Genomic DNA, 18260 nt, shown 5'->3' on the forward strand with positions numbered 1-18260 from the left:
TTTTGAAAATCTCCCTCTATCCAAAAAAAAAAAACCAAAGATGCAGAGATATACAAGGTACCACTAAAACATTTATTCATTGCCTCTTCCACCCTAAGAACCGTAAATAGTAAAGCATCTGTTGCAGATTAAATTTTAAGTAATTTCTTCCAAAGTCTCTTCTCACTTTGGGTAGAGCCTATGATCACTTCTGAAGAGAAAGGCCGTCCAACTACAAACGAGGCTGTTTGGGGAAAGCTCTCGGTCTGCAGGATTACTTGGCAATGCTTTCGGCTGCTGAAGGTTATGAGAAAGGGTGCACCTTTTCACTCTTTCTTTTCTACTTGCTGTGTAAGGCCTCCAAACCCAATGCCTGTGGGGCCAAAATTCTTGGCATAGCAAACTGTGAATGATAAGAGGTGAAGGGAGAGAGAATATATTGATTAGCACTATTATTCCAGGTCCTTCTGTCCAGGTAACATCCTTTTACCTGTTAGAAGCAACCTTTTAATAATTGTATGCATAAGTTAACTTTTAAATAAGCCAAACTACACTTACCTGAGATCTGCTAATAAAAAATTTTGTTTATACTTCTTCGCACTTTACAATGTTCACAGGCATTTTCTCACTTGAGTTTTAAAATCTGGCTCCAGATTGCCTGCCCAGCCTCCACCCCTGCCAAAACGCCTGCCTCCTGGCGCCTTCCCTATACTCAAGGCACATACTTCTTGTAGTTCTTGGAATGTACCATTATGTCTCTGCTTAGGGGTCACTGCTCCCTGTTTCTGTAATGCCCCTTCCCAAACCCACATCCATCCTTCAAGCCCAGAGAAAGCATGTCTTGTGAGAAACCCTCCCCTCCCCCACGCTGATTGCTGTCCTCTTTGTAGTCCCCTGCACTGTGAGTGGTCCTCTACTATAGCTGTTTTCACGTTGAAATGCAATTTGTTTCATGTCAATCTTCCTACTGGTTATACCAAGATTTTAGGGTTTTATAGTCTAGGAATGCCGAGAACCCTCTGTGTCTTCTACTGCCTGTTGGATGGTGAGTTACTTCCCAATCTGTCTTGTCACAGAAAAGCTTTAGTAAACTACAGTCTTTTTTTTTTTTTTTTTGTGACAGGGTGTCACTATATAACCCAAGCTGGCCTCTAACTCTTCTGCCCCCCAAGTATTAGGATTGCTGGTACACACCACCAATGCCTGGCTACCTGCAATATAGATTAACAATGCCCTTTTAACCCTCTTTCCACTGCTTCTCCCACTCCACTGTGCCATGCACAATTGGATAGCCTTGTGACAGCCTCCTTAAGTAACAATACTCCTCTGAGCAGCAGAACAGGCCTTGGAGAGGTGCTAGCATTAAAGTCACATTGCCCTGGCCCTAGTAGATCAGTAAGCTACACCTCACTATCTTCACAAGACCAAGGGATTATAGAGATAGGTAGGAGCAGAGCTGCAAGGACCAGGAGGAAAGCCAGTTCTGTCCTTGAGGTCACTAAAGGGCATGCAACAGCAGAAACAAATGATGAGAAGGAGGAAGGGAAGATGGTAATACAAAGAAGCAATGGAGAAAAGAAAGGGCCAGGGAGGAAGGGAGGAGAGAGACAGATATGTCTTGATAAGCCCAAGTGAGGTCAGACTGAGTTCCTCCCCATATTTGCTACTCAGGTGGAAGGAAATTTGGATTTTTAGAAGGGGTTGTAATGCTGTTTGTCCAGGCCCCAGGCTTCTTAAGAACACTATTTCCTCTGCCTTCTTTTGCTCCACCCCAAGGCACCTGCTGACCTGAACCCACGGAGCATCTGCAAGCCTCTGGTTCCCACAGGTGCTCCAGTGAGGAGGACCAGAGCAGAGCCAGATGATCTCTCCACTTTCTTTTGGTGATTTTTTGTTGTTGCTGATGCCTTTTGGAGCAGTACTGGGGTTTGAACTCAGGGCCTTGTACTTGCTAAGCAGGCACTCTACCACTTGAGCCACACCTCCAGCCTTTTTTGCTTTAGGCATTTTTCTGATAGGGTATCATGTTTATGCGTGGGCCAGTCTAGACCATGATCTTCCTATTTTCACCTCCCATGTAGCTGGGACCACAGGCACATGCCAACTCACCCAGCTTTTATTAGTTTAGATGTGGTCTCTCAAACTGTTGCCTGGACTGGCCTAGAACTGGGAACCTCCGAATCACCGCCTCCTAAGTAGCTAGGATTACAGGCATGAGGCACTACACCCAGCCCTTTGGCAGTTGTGCTCCCTCTCCTGAGAGTCCAAGCCCTGCCCGGGCTGAGCAGCCCCATTCCTGGCAGACACAGGCAAGCCTCTGGGCATGGACACAACATCCCCTCCTTATCCCCTTCTTGGGAAAACAAGTCTCAAGAAAGTCTCTGGAGCCCCTCACCTTTGCAATAAAGTTCCCCATCTTTGTCAGTGACATTGGTGGATTCCAGACTCTTCCCACAGATGGCGCAACGGAAACAGGTCTTGTGCCAAGGCTGAGGGGCATAAAAGAGTTGCATATCAGAGGTGAGCAGTACATTCTAGTTCCATTTCAAGTCCTCTGGCCAGAAGTATACTAAAAAATGCCACTGACTTAGCCTTTCTCTTACTGAATGGGACCCTCAAATATCCAAATATTTGGAAAAAATGATATGCATTGGCCTTGGCCAGCAATTCTCAGAATCCTGTAAATGGATTTATCATGGCAATTTGCATATGTGTTTCTTCAGAAAAGACCTAAACCAGAAATGGCTTTCCCAGGGCTAAAAGATCCAAGGAACAAACTGGTCAGTAATGGACTTGGGCTTGGGGTAGTGTGTAATGTCAATATTGAATATAAAGTTAAAGAAGGAAAAGGTGAAGAAATAGGTAATTATCCAGGCAACCCAACCTTGTTTTAACTCTGTGGGTAATTGTAAAGGCTACGTTGCATTCCTTGGATCTTCCAGAAGGTCGCCTCACCCCTGTGCATCTGCATGTCTATCTACCAGGCATAGCCTGCAGGTTCTCATGTGTCTGCAAATGGCTCTAGTCTTTTGGTCCCCCTTCCCCCTTTTAATATTAACAGGATTTCTCTCTCCCCTTAAGTCCAACTCCTTTGGGGGAACTCCTTGGCTTTGGGCTTGAAACTGAAGCTTGCAGGGTGGTATACATTACAGTCTCAGATTTTCTTGAGACTGGAGCAATTGTGTGAGGATACTCCTTGCTATTGTGAGATGGTTGCTGTGTGACAGCAGCAGCAGGTTGAGTTACACAGCGGTGAAGAGTTCCCACAGTTGACAACTTTCTACAATGACTGTGGACACTGATGGGCAGTGGGGGCTTGTGTGCCTTTGTATCCCCAGAGCTTAGCTGGCTGCCTTCCCACTAGTGGGTTAACACTTGTTGCAGCAAATTGCACCACTTCTAGCTTTCCAAGAGCACTGCCAGGTATCAGTCACAACCTGGGAAAGTGGATATGTGGTATCTAAACAGGTTCCAGGGCTAAGGGGAAGGAAGGGTCTTGCCCCTACCCACCCACAGTTCCTACTTTCTTCTCTCATTCCTCCCAACTGGTCTAGCAGAGATGAGCCAATCCCATCTGGTTCACACAGAAGGCCTTACCTTGCCACCTCCCATGACCTTTTCAGCAGCATAGACTGACTTTCCACAGCGAGGGCACTTCTCTGACTCTCCAAACTTTGCAGTGAACTTGGAAGGGTTGCTGGTGGTGGCTGAACGTGCTGGCTTTGGGGACCTGGAAGAAATAGGCAAATGAATGAAATGTGAACCTCTCTTTACACACAGTATGAACTCTGTGATCTCAAAGGAATTACCACATTTCTCTGTGCCTCTGTCTCATTATCTGGAAAATGGGGGTAATCATGGTGGCTTTCTAGAGATTTGTCAAGAGGGTTAAGTGAGGTGATATGTGCTAAAATGCTGAGAACAGTGCCTGCCTGATGTGTACGGGCTAATAATATGTGAGCTACCAGGGGCTTAATTTTTTCCTTTCTGTCATTAAAACACTTAGCAAGTGCTCCATGTATGTTCTCGTGTATTACTATCACTACTATTGTGCTGTTATTATTGCTGTGCTTGTTTGTTTAGATTTTCTGTATTGTCCTGAAGCTCACCAGTTTGTTATATTAACTGAGTTGTGAAAAATTCTAGGGAAAATGAGATCTAGACTGTTGGTGCTAACCCGTTCCCAACAAATCACAGTCCAATGAGCTGATGCATTTCTTACCACAGTTCAAGCTCTCCTACATCCAAAGGTCACCTGTGCCTATGACAGCAATGCCCAAAATAAAGGCACATAATAATCCCTTGTGTTTTATATTTTTTGGTGTTCCCTTGTGCATTATATCACTTGAGCCTCAGCACAACCCTGGAAAGAGGGCAGGGCTAGTCCGAGGAGAGCAAGAATCAGAGGGGTAACAAGTCCAGGCAACTCATAATTGGTGACTTCTTTTTACTCTTTTCTTAATGTTGCTAAGTGACTTTTAAATAATGTGAGACCAAAAATGCTGTTGGCTTCATCTTTAAGAAACATCATCTGGGATTGAGTAAGGAGAGAAATTAGCAAAGAGTAATTCTTTCCTCAAGATGAGTAATCACACGCCCCTCTATTTTTCCAAGCTCTGTAGTAGGTTGCTCTTTCCAGAGGGGACTGGATGGTAACTCAGATGGCCTAACTGCTCTCTGTGACCTCAGTTGGTCTGGGCCTTTCTGGTCAGTTCCACAACACAGCTGATCCTGGCTACCAGCTGGCTGGACAGCAGCTACAGACCAGTGACCATCAGACTATCCTCAGTTCTGAACTAGAGGACAATGCGATCATCAAGAAAGTGGACCCAGGGAAGCAGACTGGTAGCCATTGTGATAGTATCAGAGAAATCCAGCACTGTATGAGCAGGAGGAAGTCAGGGAGACTCACAGAACAATCATAATTGTTTATTCCTGAGACTCAGTCCATTCCTGCTGACCCCTCCCTTTGTGATGTAGACATTAGTCATCTTACAACCAAAGAGAAAAAATCTTTTAGTGACAAGCACACAGAGACTAGCCGTCGCTCCCTGCCATATTTATGTGATTTACACAGAAACTCTCAAAGGAAAAGAAAAGAGACTCCATGCAGTTTTGCGAAGGTCAAACAATAGAACATCTGTACATTCTGGGTTTTCTCTTGACATGGAAACCAAGAGCCATGGTGTAAAAGTAATTGCCCTTTAGAAAGGCAGATAATTTAAAGACAGTCTTTGGAGAATGATACATTGTTAGAACTTGGTCAGACTAAGTATTCCTATTGTTGGCAAATCAACAATAGAGTTCATTCTCCAACTTCCAGAAAACGTTGCTATGGAAACAGAATGAACTGTCCTGATAATTGGAGACTCTAACAGAGAAGAGAAAGAATGACAGTAACTCACTGTTGGAACTGCAGGCCGAGGTGCTCGCCTGTGTCCGTGCTGAGACAGCCAGCGCCTTGTCCATATCCGATCCCCTTAGGGCCATACCTGCGCCCGTAGCAGACCTTACAGTAGATCTCTGACTCATGAGCTGCCACCGTGGTGCTGTCGAGAGCCTTCCTGCAGGCCACTGCCAAGGAAAGGGAAAGTCAGGGGTTGTGGTTAAAAACCTTCTCCCTTTTTCCTGCATCCCAATGTCGTGCTCAGGAGGCCTCAAGTCAAGAACATAATTGTGACTCCTGACAAGTCATTAATTCCAAGACTCCCAGTTTCACACATGAGGAAATTGGGGCACAGAGAAGGGAAGTGACATGTTCAATGTACCCAGCTGGGAAAAGGCAGAGGCCAACATTGGACCAGGTGTGTGGTCTTAGACCTGTTAACAATACCCCTAAACAAGTCATGCTAGATGACATCAGGGACGTGTGTGTGTGTGTGTGTGTGTGTGTGTGTGTGTGTGTGTGTGTTGTGGTAGAAGTCTGGAGTTGAAGTAGAGGGAGAACTTATTTTTTTCCCTTGACACATAAGAATTAAGGCTGAGCATTTTCTGTACTAATCACAGTCTTTGAAAGACACTGTAATATTTAAGGAGACAATTGACATTGAGACCAATTTGGGTCCAATTCTGGAAGCAGGGAAGGAGCAGAAGGGACAGACCTGGCTCATAGAACCCTTAGGCTTTCCACTGGTTGAAAATACCTGGGCACCTCATGTGAAGTATTCCTAGACATAAGGCAACCAATCCTCCATTTTACCAAAAAGAAGCTTTATAGGGAGATTCTTTTGCTTGTTTTGATTTGCAAACTTGAAGAAAAAACTTTTTTTTTCAGTGCTAGAAATCAAACCCAGAACAAGTCTTTTGCCCCTGAATTACACCCCTAACCCAAGAGAAAAAAAAAAAACTTTTAAAGATGTAAATGAAAAAGTAAAATAGTTATTTAATTTAATAATACACATTAATAATATATTACTTTGGAAATATTACTTGTTTCAGATCTCACACAAATTCAGGGAATGATAGGGTCTAATATTTCTTTGCAACTTCCATACCGCCAATCACTTTGGGGACAACTGACCCAGCTTTGCTGAGCAGTTCACTTTCACTTCCCTCTGTGGTCTGTCCTTTGAGAGGTAGCCCTGTTTTGTGCCTGACTGGGGGATTGTCACATGGAAATTGTATCTCAGCAAGAAGAGTCTATTAGCATAACATTAAGAAAGATATAAATTGTATAAAGGGTTTCCACAACTTAACAACTTGCTGTATTATTTTGCAACAATGATCCTTAAAAGTTGTTTATAGTGATATTTATAATACCAAAGTCTTATCCCTGGGAATAATAAAACATGTGCATTGAATTTATTTGCCTCTTCCATAATCTCTATAAGCAATCCAGCATGAAATGTTTCAAGTGGCATTTTGTTAAAAAATAAAGTAATTGAAGAAGCTAAGATTGTAGATGAAGAAGGACTGGCCAGGGGCTAATGATTGTGGGGCTTGGGAGAAAAAGGCATGTTGGAAGGAGATTCATTCAAGTAGATATGAGTTAAAAATTTTCTGCAAAAAAAGTTTTAAAAAGTGAAGTAATTGAGAGAATGTCCAATAGCATAAGAGATTTTATAAGGCTTTGAACAAAGGGCAAATCTTTCTTATGAAGAATAATTTGAGGGAAATGGGCATAGAAAAAATATCCCTGATTCTGTCCTTCTTACTGCAGTTACACCCTCTGCAACAACAGCTCACATATTCATTGATGATCTAGACATTGAGTTCCCTAGAAAACAAGCCTGCTTTACCTTAATGTCCTCCAGAACACAGCATAGAGCCTGGGACAGAGTTAGTGGTCTATAAACATTGGTTGAATGAATGAATGCATGTGTCCTTGGAGATCAGTGACTTCTCCACCATTATACAACAGTAATTACAGAACCATAGCTGACCTCAGATCCTTTGACTCAATCCGTGCTCATTTCCCTGCACTCCAAGACAGTCTGTGAACTACATGCCCTGGTTGGTTCTAGTGTCCCACCACAGGCAAAGGAGAGCTGTGCTATCCAGTACCATAGCCACTAGCCACATGATGTCAGGGAAGCACAAAATGCATACTCGATTCAAACACTTAGTACGAACATGAATGTAAAATACCCCATTAATAATTTATATAGAATTACCCACTGAGATATTTTAGATACATTAGGTTAAGTGAGATAGTTCAAAAATTGATTTTACTTGGGATTTTTTTGAATGCTTTTAAAACTATAGTTACTAGAACATCTCAATGTACATATGTGGCTTGCATTTTATTTCTTTTGGACAGTGCTGATATGGATAAGAACCATACTAATTCTGGAGATTAACTATGGAGAATTATCTAGAAGTCAAGACAACACTAAAACTAAAGTAGACCCTGCCTTTCTGAATCCTATTGCCAGCAGCTAAAGGCATGCCTGGGAACAGGTTAGTCTTGTGAGATGATGTAGAAAAGAACATTCCTCTCCAAGACCCTTCTGTCTACCACTACAGAAACTTACACTGCTCGGCTGTCCATCACACCTATGTGTTGGGCTAAAAGGGATGTACCACTAAGTGCTCAAATCCCTTCTACCATGCTCCACTGAACAGGGCATCTTCCTGCTACCTGGGAAAGACATGGCACCCCACACACAGAGACACATCAATGTTATTCAGAAGAAAATAAAAGCTGAGAATGTTGGACTTCCAGATCAAAAACCTCATTTTCTTCCTTGTAACAAACAGTACAGAAGGGATACCCATCTCTATTTTGCAGATGGGGAAATTGAGGCACACAATGGTGAAATGATTTACCTAAGGTTTCACAGAACCCAAATTCAAACCTTAGTCTTTTTTTTACTCCAATTCCAGTGTTCTAATATTCCATACTCCCACTTTTTTTAAAGAACATTAGTTATTTTGGGGCAAAAGTCAGAAGGTTGTGAAATATACTTTCTTGATAATGAATAAATTCTGGATAATTGTAATAATGAATAATGATGATGAATCTGAAGGAAGAATAAGACGACAAAAATAATTACTCATCATTAAAACCTAAAGCATCAGTAGTCAGCCAACCTAATCACTCAGTGTTTTTCCTTTTTCTTCTATGATAATTATTTTGCTGTGGGAGGTAAGGGATCATGGAATCAACTGCAGTGTGTGAAATGTTACTTTTTCTGGCAGCTTAAAGGATGGAGTATCTCTTTGCCCTAATAGTTGGAGCCCAGCCCTTGAAGTTCTATTTGAAACCATTTGGAGCTGCATGGACATCTTGCAGCCACTAGGCTGGGTCATGGCATGGGGTTGGTGTTGAAGTAGGGAAAGGGCTTGCCAAATATCCAGCAAAGATAGCCCTTGCACCAGACCTATAGGAGGAAAGCATAGAAGGTAAGTGCCCATTTAAAATTCGTGGCTGCTTTCTCTGGGAATAGGGGTAAAAACTAGGACACTGCAGAAGGCAGTTGTGCCAAAGAACACTGGACTGGAAATTTGAAGGCACAGGATCTATTTCTGGCTCTGCTGCAGATGGATGCAAACTGGCTTAGAGATAGAAAATGAATTGTCCAAAGTCACATGCCAGACTCCCAGGTAGATCACAGCAACAAAGTCCCCTCTTACAAATTTGTAAATTTGTGCCTGGCAGTAGATGGGAAATATTTTCTTCATCCAGTTCTGGTGCCCAGGCCATACAGAAATGGCATGAGTTACCCCCTGGCTAATATAAGTTTTTCTTAAGAAAGACCAGCCATAGCTGACTGCAGTGACAGCCAACCAGTGGGGGTGGCCCTTTGGCTCCAGATTACTGCTGCTTCCTTCCAAAGTGTGCCAAGTCACACTTTGTAAATGTCACCCCAGGGCCAGGGTTTTCACCATAGAGTACACAGGCAGACCAGCTTACCCTGACTTTGAATTGCAGGGAAATGGCCTCTAGGCTAGGTTAAACTAGGTGTGTGGTTGAAGAAAGGATGCTGGGATACAAAGGTTGTATTTCTCACAAGTTCCCAAATCATGTTTCTGCATGCTGACCATCCTGGGAGAATCACCAACCTATGTGATCAGTGGTTAAATAAGAACTTTGAAATGCCCTCTGGACAGTGAGGGTCCCTGGGTATCCACCCAACTCACTGCAGTGGAAACAGGTCTTGTGGAAACTCCTTCCATTGCACTGGATTTCTTCCGCATGGTAGACAGTCTTTTCACAAGCTCCACATTTTGCGCCTCCGCCCCAGTTTGGCATCTTGAAGACTTTCTGACCAAGGTCAAGTCTAAGAGGATATAAAGCAAATACCCTAAATTTAGGTGATCATTCCCTAGTAGTGCAATGATCTGAGGACCAGGATTCAGTTCCATTTATGCACCCCTTTTTAAGAATAAAAGATATTGGTCCTATACTAGGTAAGTGGTCTGGAAACCTACGTTGTGATTCAGGAATTCCCTCACCTTGGGCTTGTAGAGTGACTTAAGTAGTAGACTGTCTGCCTAGCAAGTGTGAGGCCCTGAGTTCAAACCTCAGTACCACCACCCCCCAAAAAAAAGGAATGCCCTAATCCTATCAGGAAGAACTACATAGCTTCTACTTTCCTTTTCCCACCTATCTACTATGGAGACTCATGTTTTCCCTTGCTGCTTCATGTGTTGTTTGGAGGACCAAATGACACAATGTACAGGAAGGGATTTGACAGAGTTCACCACAAATGATGGTACTGCTGTGTCCTCTTGCACTGGTGGAGAGCACTTTCCACAGCAAGGAGCCGCTTATAACCACAGCCCTAGACTGTCATTGTCTTCATTAGAGGATCATGTTTAAGAAATATTACTCAAAGAGGAGGATTTAAAAAATAATTTATGTGTATCTTTAAATATGAATCCAAGTTTTTCTTTTTCCCCAGAGCAGAACTGAAATAAGCTGTGAATACTCAGTGAAGTTTCTAAATCCTGCCAGCTGCCCTTGGGGCTAAATTTTCACTAGGAGCCTTTGGTTTCTAAGAAGCCTGATGTGTCATCTTGTCATTGACACTAAGCACTATCAGGACATTCTGAGTGGTTACTTCTGACCTTCTCTTTCCCTTCTGGGAAGCCAGTCACCTTCTTATAATATTTGGCGATTAACACTAAGCCCTCTTGGGTCAACTGCTTCAAATTGTGTCTCACGGTCTCATAACAAAGACAGTTTTTGCTAAGAAACAGAAAGTAAATAGCAAACAGACCACTGAACCTGACACTAGACTGAAGGGAAGGTCCCTGTCTAAACATCTCTCTAAAGAGCCTTTCCCCTTAGAAAGACTGAGGTCAGTGGGGTACATCCAATGCTTCCCCTTGTAGAAGTAGGCTCTTCTGTTTAGTAAAATTAAAAAAAAAAAACTCAAACACATTCACTTCCTATTTCTGTGGTTCAGTTTGTTTAGTGTAATAGATTTTTCAGTTGAAAATCCAATGCAACCAGCATTCATTCATTCATTCATTCATTCCATCACTACCTGCCTATCATTTGCCAAACACACACTAGGTAGTCAGTGACAGATCAAGAGGGGAGGAATTTATAAAGATGAGTGGATTGTGTGCCTTGGCACTGAAAAGCCCTCATTCCAGTGATGAAGACAGGTGGGAACCAGAACACTTTCTGAGAAGTGCTGTGCTGTGGAAACTTAAAGAAGTTCATTGTTGGGGGGGTACAAAAGAGATAATATTCAAATAGAGTTTTGAGGGGTAAATAGGAGTTTAGCAGATAAAGAAACAGAGGAAGGATGTTTCAGGCAGAAAAATGTTAGAGCCCTAACATTGATGCTTCTGGTGATGGAGCAGAAAGTCATAGAAACTCAATGTTCCCTAAAAGAGCCTAAATATTTTATTTTGGATTCCATTTAAACTGTAGACTCCTAGGACTGGAATAGATTTTGAAGATCATCTGAATCCCTCATATAAGCCAAGATGTGGCATAAAAAGTAAACATTTAGAAGTATTTTCTTAGCTAATTTTTTTTCTAGATCTATCCTCTCGGAAAAGAAAACATTTTCTAGAAAAGAGCAGAATCACATAATTTTGTTCATGTTCATTTTGATCCCAAGTTTCAATAGACTATAAAGTATAAGAGAAATGTAATATATTTTATCTAGGAACATGGCAATGACTCTAGTGAAATTAATGATGTGGAAATTTTCAATGAAAACAACCCTTGGATAAATTTTTCATTTCACATCTTCCGTGATTTCATTGGCATGTCCTCTTGTGAGTTAATGGGAGACCAATATGCCTCTTGGAAGAATATATGTATTATATATTATATATATAATGTATATAAGTATACATATATATGCAACTGCCTAGACATACTTTTCAAACTGAAGATAAGATTAAAAATAATACCTTCTTCACACAGCTGGTTTTTAAGCGATCATAAATCCCTGATAGATATACATCAGAACTTGAAACCCAAAATAGAAATTCGTAAATATTCAATTAACAGATACTCATTTCATTTCTAAAGATGGGAATGTAGCAGTGGAGGCTAACAGAAAATGTCTTTGATTTCTTCTTCCAATGCTCACAGGCCCAAAGGCCAAGGGTGTTTTAAAGCATCTGAACTCCAAGACATGGATTCTAGTCATGACATTATGATTTTAAACTTGAATGAAAAGTGTTAACAATATTATCTCTTGCACAGGACCATTGTGCAGGTCATAGAAGTGTGATGGAATTTAAAGCAGTGTTGAGAAGATGTGTGAAGGAAAAGTGTAGTTATCCTCTTTATTTCAGGTTATTCTAACAGCAGCAGTGTGCTAATTAAGTCACTATGATTGGAAAGCACATTTAGGTCTTGGCTTGCAAACATAACCTTTTCAGCCTCCACATTGCTTTGGAATTCCTGTGTCTCAACACTCTCCTAGCCAGGCTCAGGATATGAGTTTATCCTGGCATCATACCAAGAGATGGGCCATTTGTTTATCAGAGTTGCCTGGAACTGGCAAGGGTCATTGAAGGTAGGACACCAAATATAGGCTTGCCCGTCACTCAGCCCCATTTATCACCTGGGTCACAATCTCCATCACACCACCTGGCACTACACTCTCAGCCAGTCCCTGAGATGGCTTTGTTGTCACAGACAAGTCATGGGTCAAGATTGAGAAGGGAGACAGTCAGGAATTTACGATGAGATAGAATGCAGGGCTCCCCCTGTGAACATGGGATAGTGTGGTCTTTATTAGTCTTAGATACCCAGATCCCAGTGAGATCCTAGTGAGATCCCAGTGAGATCCCAGTGAGTCTACCTGAGTAGACTTCTTAGCCAGTAATGCTGTAGAGGAGAATCATTTTATGTGGGAATGTGCTGGAGTGGGTGGGTAGGATCAGATTCAAGCCCAAGTTCTAGTTCTTTCTTGCCTCCCCAAAGCCGTGTGATCTAGGAAGTCCACTTAACCTCTCTAAACTTCATTATCCTCTCTAAAATGTGGCAATAGTCCTTGCTATACCACTATTGCTGGGAGAATTAGTTCAGTTCAGGTACTGTCAAATCCCTTTGTAAACTGTAGAGCATTCTGTCATAAAATCTAAGAGCTGATTAGTTTTGTCACAACTCTAAACTGTCACATATCAACCTGAACTTAAAAACAAAATCTAACTGTGAACTTTGGACAAATTCTTCTTCATCTTTCTCTTTTCTTTCTTTCTCTCTCTCTCTCCCTCTCTTTCTTTCTTTTCTTTTTCCTCCCTTCCTTCCTTCTTTTCTTCTCCCTCTCCCTGTCTCTTTTTTTCTCCTTCTCCCTTTCTTCCAACTATGGAACCAAAAGATAATGTCATAGTGGTTGGGTACATATAATGGTCATTTACTGATTTCATTTCTTCTTTGTAGGGATCCATTAAGGATTCTGGGAGGGAACCTTAGGCCAAGACTTTGAGCAGACACCTCCAACAACAGTGCTACAATGTGTTCAGCCCAGTGGTCACCCTTCCAGATGCCTGACTCCACACAGTGAGTTGAATTGTAAGATCCTGGGTCACAGGATCATGACCATTACTAACACTCTCATGTTAGCATTGAACTGGTCTGGAGCACAGCCTTTGGGGCAGGGACTATGGCACTCTCATAATCTTCATAACAACCCTGTAGAAACACTGACTTTTCACTTGGGGACATGGACTCAGGAAAATTACATCACTTGCCCTACATCACATGGCTGGAATTGTCACATGGTTAAATTAGAATTCAGATCTCAGACTCCAAGCTGTGTTCCCATACTAATATTATTGTCTACTGTATATCAGTTGCATTACATATATTATCTTTAATACTTACAATAGGCCTGCATGGAAAATTTTGTTTCCCATTTTGCAGATGAGAAAACTTAATAGAGAGCTTGGATGTTTGATCCAAGATCACACAGGTAGTAAGCAGCAGAGCTGCAATTCAAACTCCAGTTAAGCTAGTTCTCTATAGAAGCTTCTGCTTATGACACACTGGAGAGGGGACAAGAATCAGCACTTCCATTAACCAAACTTCTTGGTTGATGGGAATTGATATCTGACAAATGCCTTGTCTCCTTATGGAACCCAGAGAGCATTTGTGAGTGGAGGGAGTTATAGGGGATTTGATTCAGTAGTATAAAGAACTTTCAAAGTGCTGTTTAGACATAGCAAGGGCTCCTCTGGAGTTGGTGAATTCTCTCACTATTGATTTTCAGCTCCTGTGAGGATGATGTCCAAATGACCGTGATGCAGTAAAACCCCTTCAAGAGTCCTTCAAGCCTGAGACAAATGTAAGGATCTGAACAGCCCTTAAAGCCTAATCTTGCAGAAATGCTGTCCAATGATGTCACATCTTAAACGCTGTCTCTTCTCTTGATTCAGGAAAGAAAAATGGCATAGCATAACAAAATAGCATGGGCTTTGAAAAGAAGCAAGCCTGAGTTCCAAACACTTTTGAATCTTGGGCAACTTGCTCAAATTCTTGAGCCTATTTCTCATACATATGAAGACAGGTTAAAAGGCTTGTCCAGAAAGGCTTTTTTCAGGCTGAATAAGATAATACTTGCTAAAACACTATGTGTAAATGCGTAGTGCATTACATCACTATGATGTAATGCACTACGCATTTACACAGATTTGTGATGTAATGCACTACGCATTTACACAGATTTCAGTTGCTTACATTTAATTGTTGATGGTATTATTATTTGATCTCCAATTTCCAAATCTATTTTCTATAAAAAAGCAACCTCTCCCTGCTTCTTATCCAGGGCCTTTCAGTATAGACTATGAACAACCAGCCTTCAGAGTGTGCCACACAGATACGGACAGGCAAGGAGGGAGTCAGCTCCTTCAGGTTAGATCAGCTTTCTGTGCCATTAACTGGGAATCAGGCAAGTCCCTAAGTCTTTGTTCTTCAGGTCACCCTGCCTCTCTTCAGCAGGTCTGACTGAGCGTACCTCGAGGGTCACCTGGGCTTTGAAGGGAAGCTGGAGCCCATACAGGGTCCTTGAGCCCAGGGGAAGAAAACCCTTCCACTCTTAGTATAGGTCAATGGAGTCCTTCTAAGCTTATAAACCCAGATATGTGTATGAATTCTCCCCAACACTGGCCCTTTCACAATGCTTGAGAAGCACAGGTTGCTTAATCCCAGCATGGAAATAATTGCAAGAGTTGGTTTTCATCCCTTTAAAACTCAGGCATAGTAGACATATCTGTTTGAGTAAGGCTATACTATGTGGTCACATTACACCTTTCCTGAAATTATCTCTGAAGCACGCCTGACTTTTACTCTCACAAACTCACTCTTGGTTCTGTTTGGACATTGACACTTTAAAGATCACATTGCACTCTAGTTTACATCTTGACTCTGTTGCTTTCTAGCCATGTGATTGCTACACCCTTGAATTTCAGTTACTTCCTCTGAGCAATAACTTTTCCAAGACATTTTGTGACAGTTAAATAAGCAAATACTGGTTCTGAGACTACCTGGGGAAGTTAAGCAACCATCAGATCATGATCCGCGCTGCCAAGATGATGTCAACAATAAGGTTCATCCTTCATGGCCCTTGAGACAGTTGGGCCTCCCTTTCTATGTTCCTTTCCTCACTGAATACTTGCACTTCTTCATGTTTGCAGACATCACATTTTTCTTTGACTATGAAGCCCAACCCTCCATACAGTATTCCCAGACATCAGAGCAGCACACTTGTGCCTGGAAGGTAGCCTACCTGATACTATATTTCTTGTGTAGTATATCCCTAGCGTTTTGACCTTCCTCTTGTAAAACAAATTAATCATCTTCTAACTCCTGGTCAGCTTATTACCTACTCTGACTGCTGGACTTTTATCAACACTCTTGTACTTTACAGAAAATTCTTGCAAAGTGTCAGGGATGGCCCTGTGCCTTTTCTAAAAGTCTTCATGTATCTGTACAGTTTTATTAAGCTTCCCAAATAACTTTCCTATATTTGATTTCACTCAATTCTTAACCTTAAGGCTGGCCTTGCCTTAATGGTATTGTTCAGAAAGTAGAAATTGAGAAGCTAAGTCGTATTCAGATCTAGAATTTGAACTGACTCTATGATAGATGCTGTTTGTTTTCTTCTCAAGGTTTCCAGGATTTATGAATTTGTATTTTATGAAGATTCTGTCTCTACCCACTCAGAGAGGATTTTGGTTATTTATCTGTTGAATGCTGCTGTATGCTCTCCCTCCCTCCTCTTTCCCCTGACTCTTACCTTCTTTCCCACCCCCATGTCCAATCTCCCATCTCTGATGGATGGCTGTATGTCCTGGCCGAACAGCACCTGTCTGCCCAGCCTGAGGGCAGGCACCAGGCCCTGGGTCAGCTGTACCTCCTGCCTAACAGCTGGGGCTCATTGCCATGGACCACAAATGACAGTTGTTCAAACAGGAACCAAAGCCAAGTCAAAAGAATTAAGTCCCCCACATTATCTATGTCACAAAGCAGTTTTACATACACACATTGTGTTGAATTGGTTGTACTGAGTATTGAGATTCAATCCCAAATGTAAAATGAGGACATGAGCTGTTTCCATTTCCCAGCCCTTCTCTCACTCACGCCCAACCTTCTCTGCATGGTGCTGCCTATACCAGCCCTAGCTCTGAAACAAGAGATGGCTCATGTATGCTGATGAAGTTGCCTTACATTGTGCTATAGTTAGACAGGCCTCGCCATTGGTCACCCAGACCCTCCTCAGACCCTCCTTGTTGGAGGAGTCACCTCCTGGCTCAGGGAAGGAACAGAAATTAGAAGCGGCAGCTTTGATCTTTTAGCAACATTTCCACTCAGGCCACTGCTCAAAGCCACTTCTTGTTCATAGTCACAGCTATGTCTGTCATTCACTGGATATTAAAAACAAACCCTTGGTTGGAATCTAGAGGAAACACTGCGAATCACCTCTCATCCCTGGCTGGAAATTATCCTCCCGTTAAGTAAGAGTTTTTAATGAATTTTCAACCTAGCAATGTCTTATTTTTAGGACCAGTTTCAATTAATCTAAAATGATTAAAGGCAAGCCAGTTGCTGAACATCTTTGGGATATAACATCTATTTTAAGCCAACAAATTTGAAATCTCCGTCATCCACTGCCACCTTTTGAATAGCATAATTCCTTGTATTTTGAGCCTGGGAAACCTATGTTCTGTGATGTTGCATCTATTACAACTGTTTGTAGCTATGTAGTACTTCACAGTTTAGAAAAATATCACATTTATATTAACCCTTGAAGAGGAGGAAACTAAGACCCCAAGGGCAGGAATGTTCTTTAAGTCCCTCATCCACTAATATGTGATGGCTTGTTGACAAGATTTGTTGACTTTTGGCCCAGTGAACTCTTTATTTCCTTCTGCTTTCCTGCCACCCCAACTAAGAAGATAGGAAACATTCCACTATGAAAGTGGTTTTAGACCAAAACCTCGTTTCTCTGTGAGGTTATCTTGATTCCCCCCGTCACCCCCCCAATTTTTTCGGTGCTGGAGATCAAACCCAAGACTGTGCACATGCTAAGCATGTATGTACTCTGCCTCTGAGTTATACACCCAATGCTGAACCCCAAATATTAATCACATCCTGAGGAATTATTAGACTCTTAGACCCACATGAGGATCCAGTATAACTTGAGCCTTTCTGCATGCAGCCACAGTAGATACTGGTACTTGAACGTCAGATGCTCCATCACTCATAGGACCCTTTATATTCACTCAGTCACCTACCCTAGCCCAAATGCCTGCTTCCGTCCACTCACCTGCTTGTATGGTCTCTGTCAGCTCAACTGAGTAACAGGGACTCTTGTCCTCTTTAAATACATGGAGGCTGTCACCAGCCTTGGCCTGCTGAGGGAAGGGCAGGAGGGAGGTTGAGGGGAGAGGGTGAATAAGACATGAGTAACGCAACTGCTATCAGAGGCTGAAAATAGACTGTGACCAAAGCCCTGATTTTGTTCCCCCCACGCCAGCTGGGAGACTCTTAGAGAACAATATCACTTGGGGTTTTTTTAATTGCCAATTGCCTGTGCCACCAAGGGATCCATTTGTAGAGTATATAATTTCTTATTAAATGTTTGGACTGGGAAGAAGAGCAAAGGATTTTATATTTGAAATCATTTCTCCAGGCCCCCACCCACTGACTGACTATCCTGAAAATCAGCACCAGGTACCTGTAAATGAATCATGAGCCATGTCTGGGAGCTCTCTGGAATTTCAAGATCAGGTCATTACACTCATGAGAACTCAGAGCTAAAAATACAAGTGATGGGGGTCTGAAGGGATATTTAGCTAATTTCTTCAAAGAAGCTGGTAGGGGGAGAGGGGTCAGCTAATCATCAGAGGCCTGCCACTCT

The 18260-nt window shown here is 42.2% G+C and overlaps 1 protein-coding gene across 1 annotated transcript; it reads right to left on the reverse strand.

Annotated features, from left to right (window-relative positions):
- Positions 1 to 51: 51 nt before the first annotated feature.
- Csrp3 (cysteine and glycine rich protein 3) lies at positions 52 to 17825 on the reverse strand. Its single transcript, XM_020171294.2, has 6 exons — positions 17667 to 17825; positions 9562 to 9701; positions 5385 to 5553; positions 3577 to 3709; positions 2375 to 2468; positions 52 to 382 (listed from the first exon to the last, which is right to left on the reverse strand). Exons 2-6 carry the CDS (start codon positions 9671 to 9673, stop codon positions 306 to 308), a joined length of 585 nt encoding a protein of 194 aa, XP_020026883.1. The 5' UTR covers positions 9674 to 9701; positions 17667 to 17825; the 3' UTR covers positions 52 to 305.
- Positions 17826 to 18260: the final 435 nt, after the last annotated feature.

This window comes from Castor canadensis, chromosome 1 (genome assembly GCF_047511655.1).
Source record: "Castor canadensis chromosome 1, mCasCan1.hap1v2, whole genome shotgun sequence".
Lineage (NCBI taxonomy): Eukaryota > Metazoa > Chordata > Mammalia > Rodentia > Castoridae > Castor > Castor canadensis.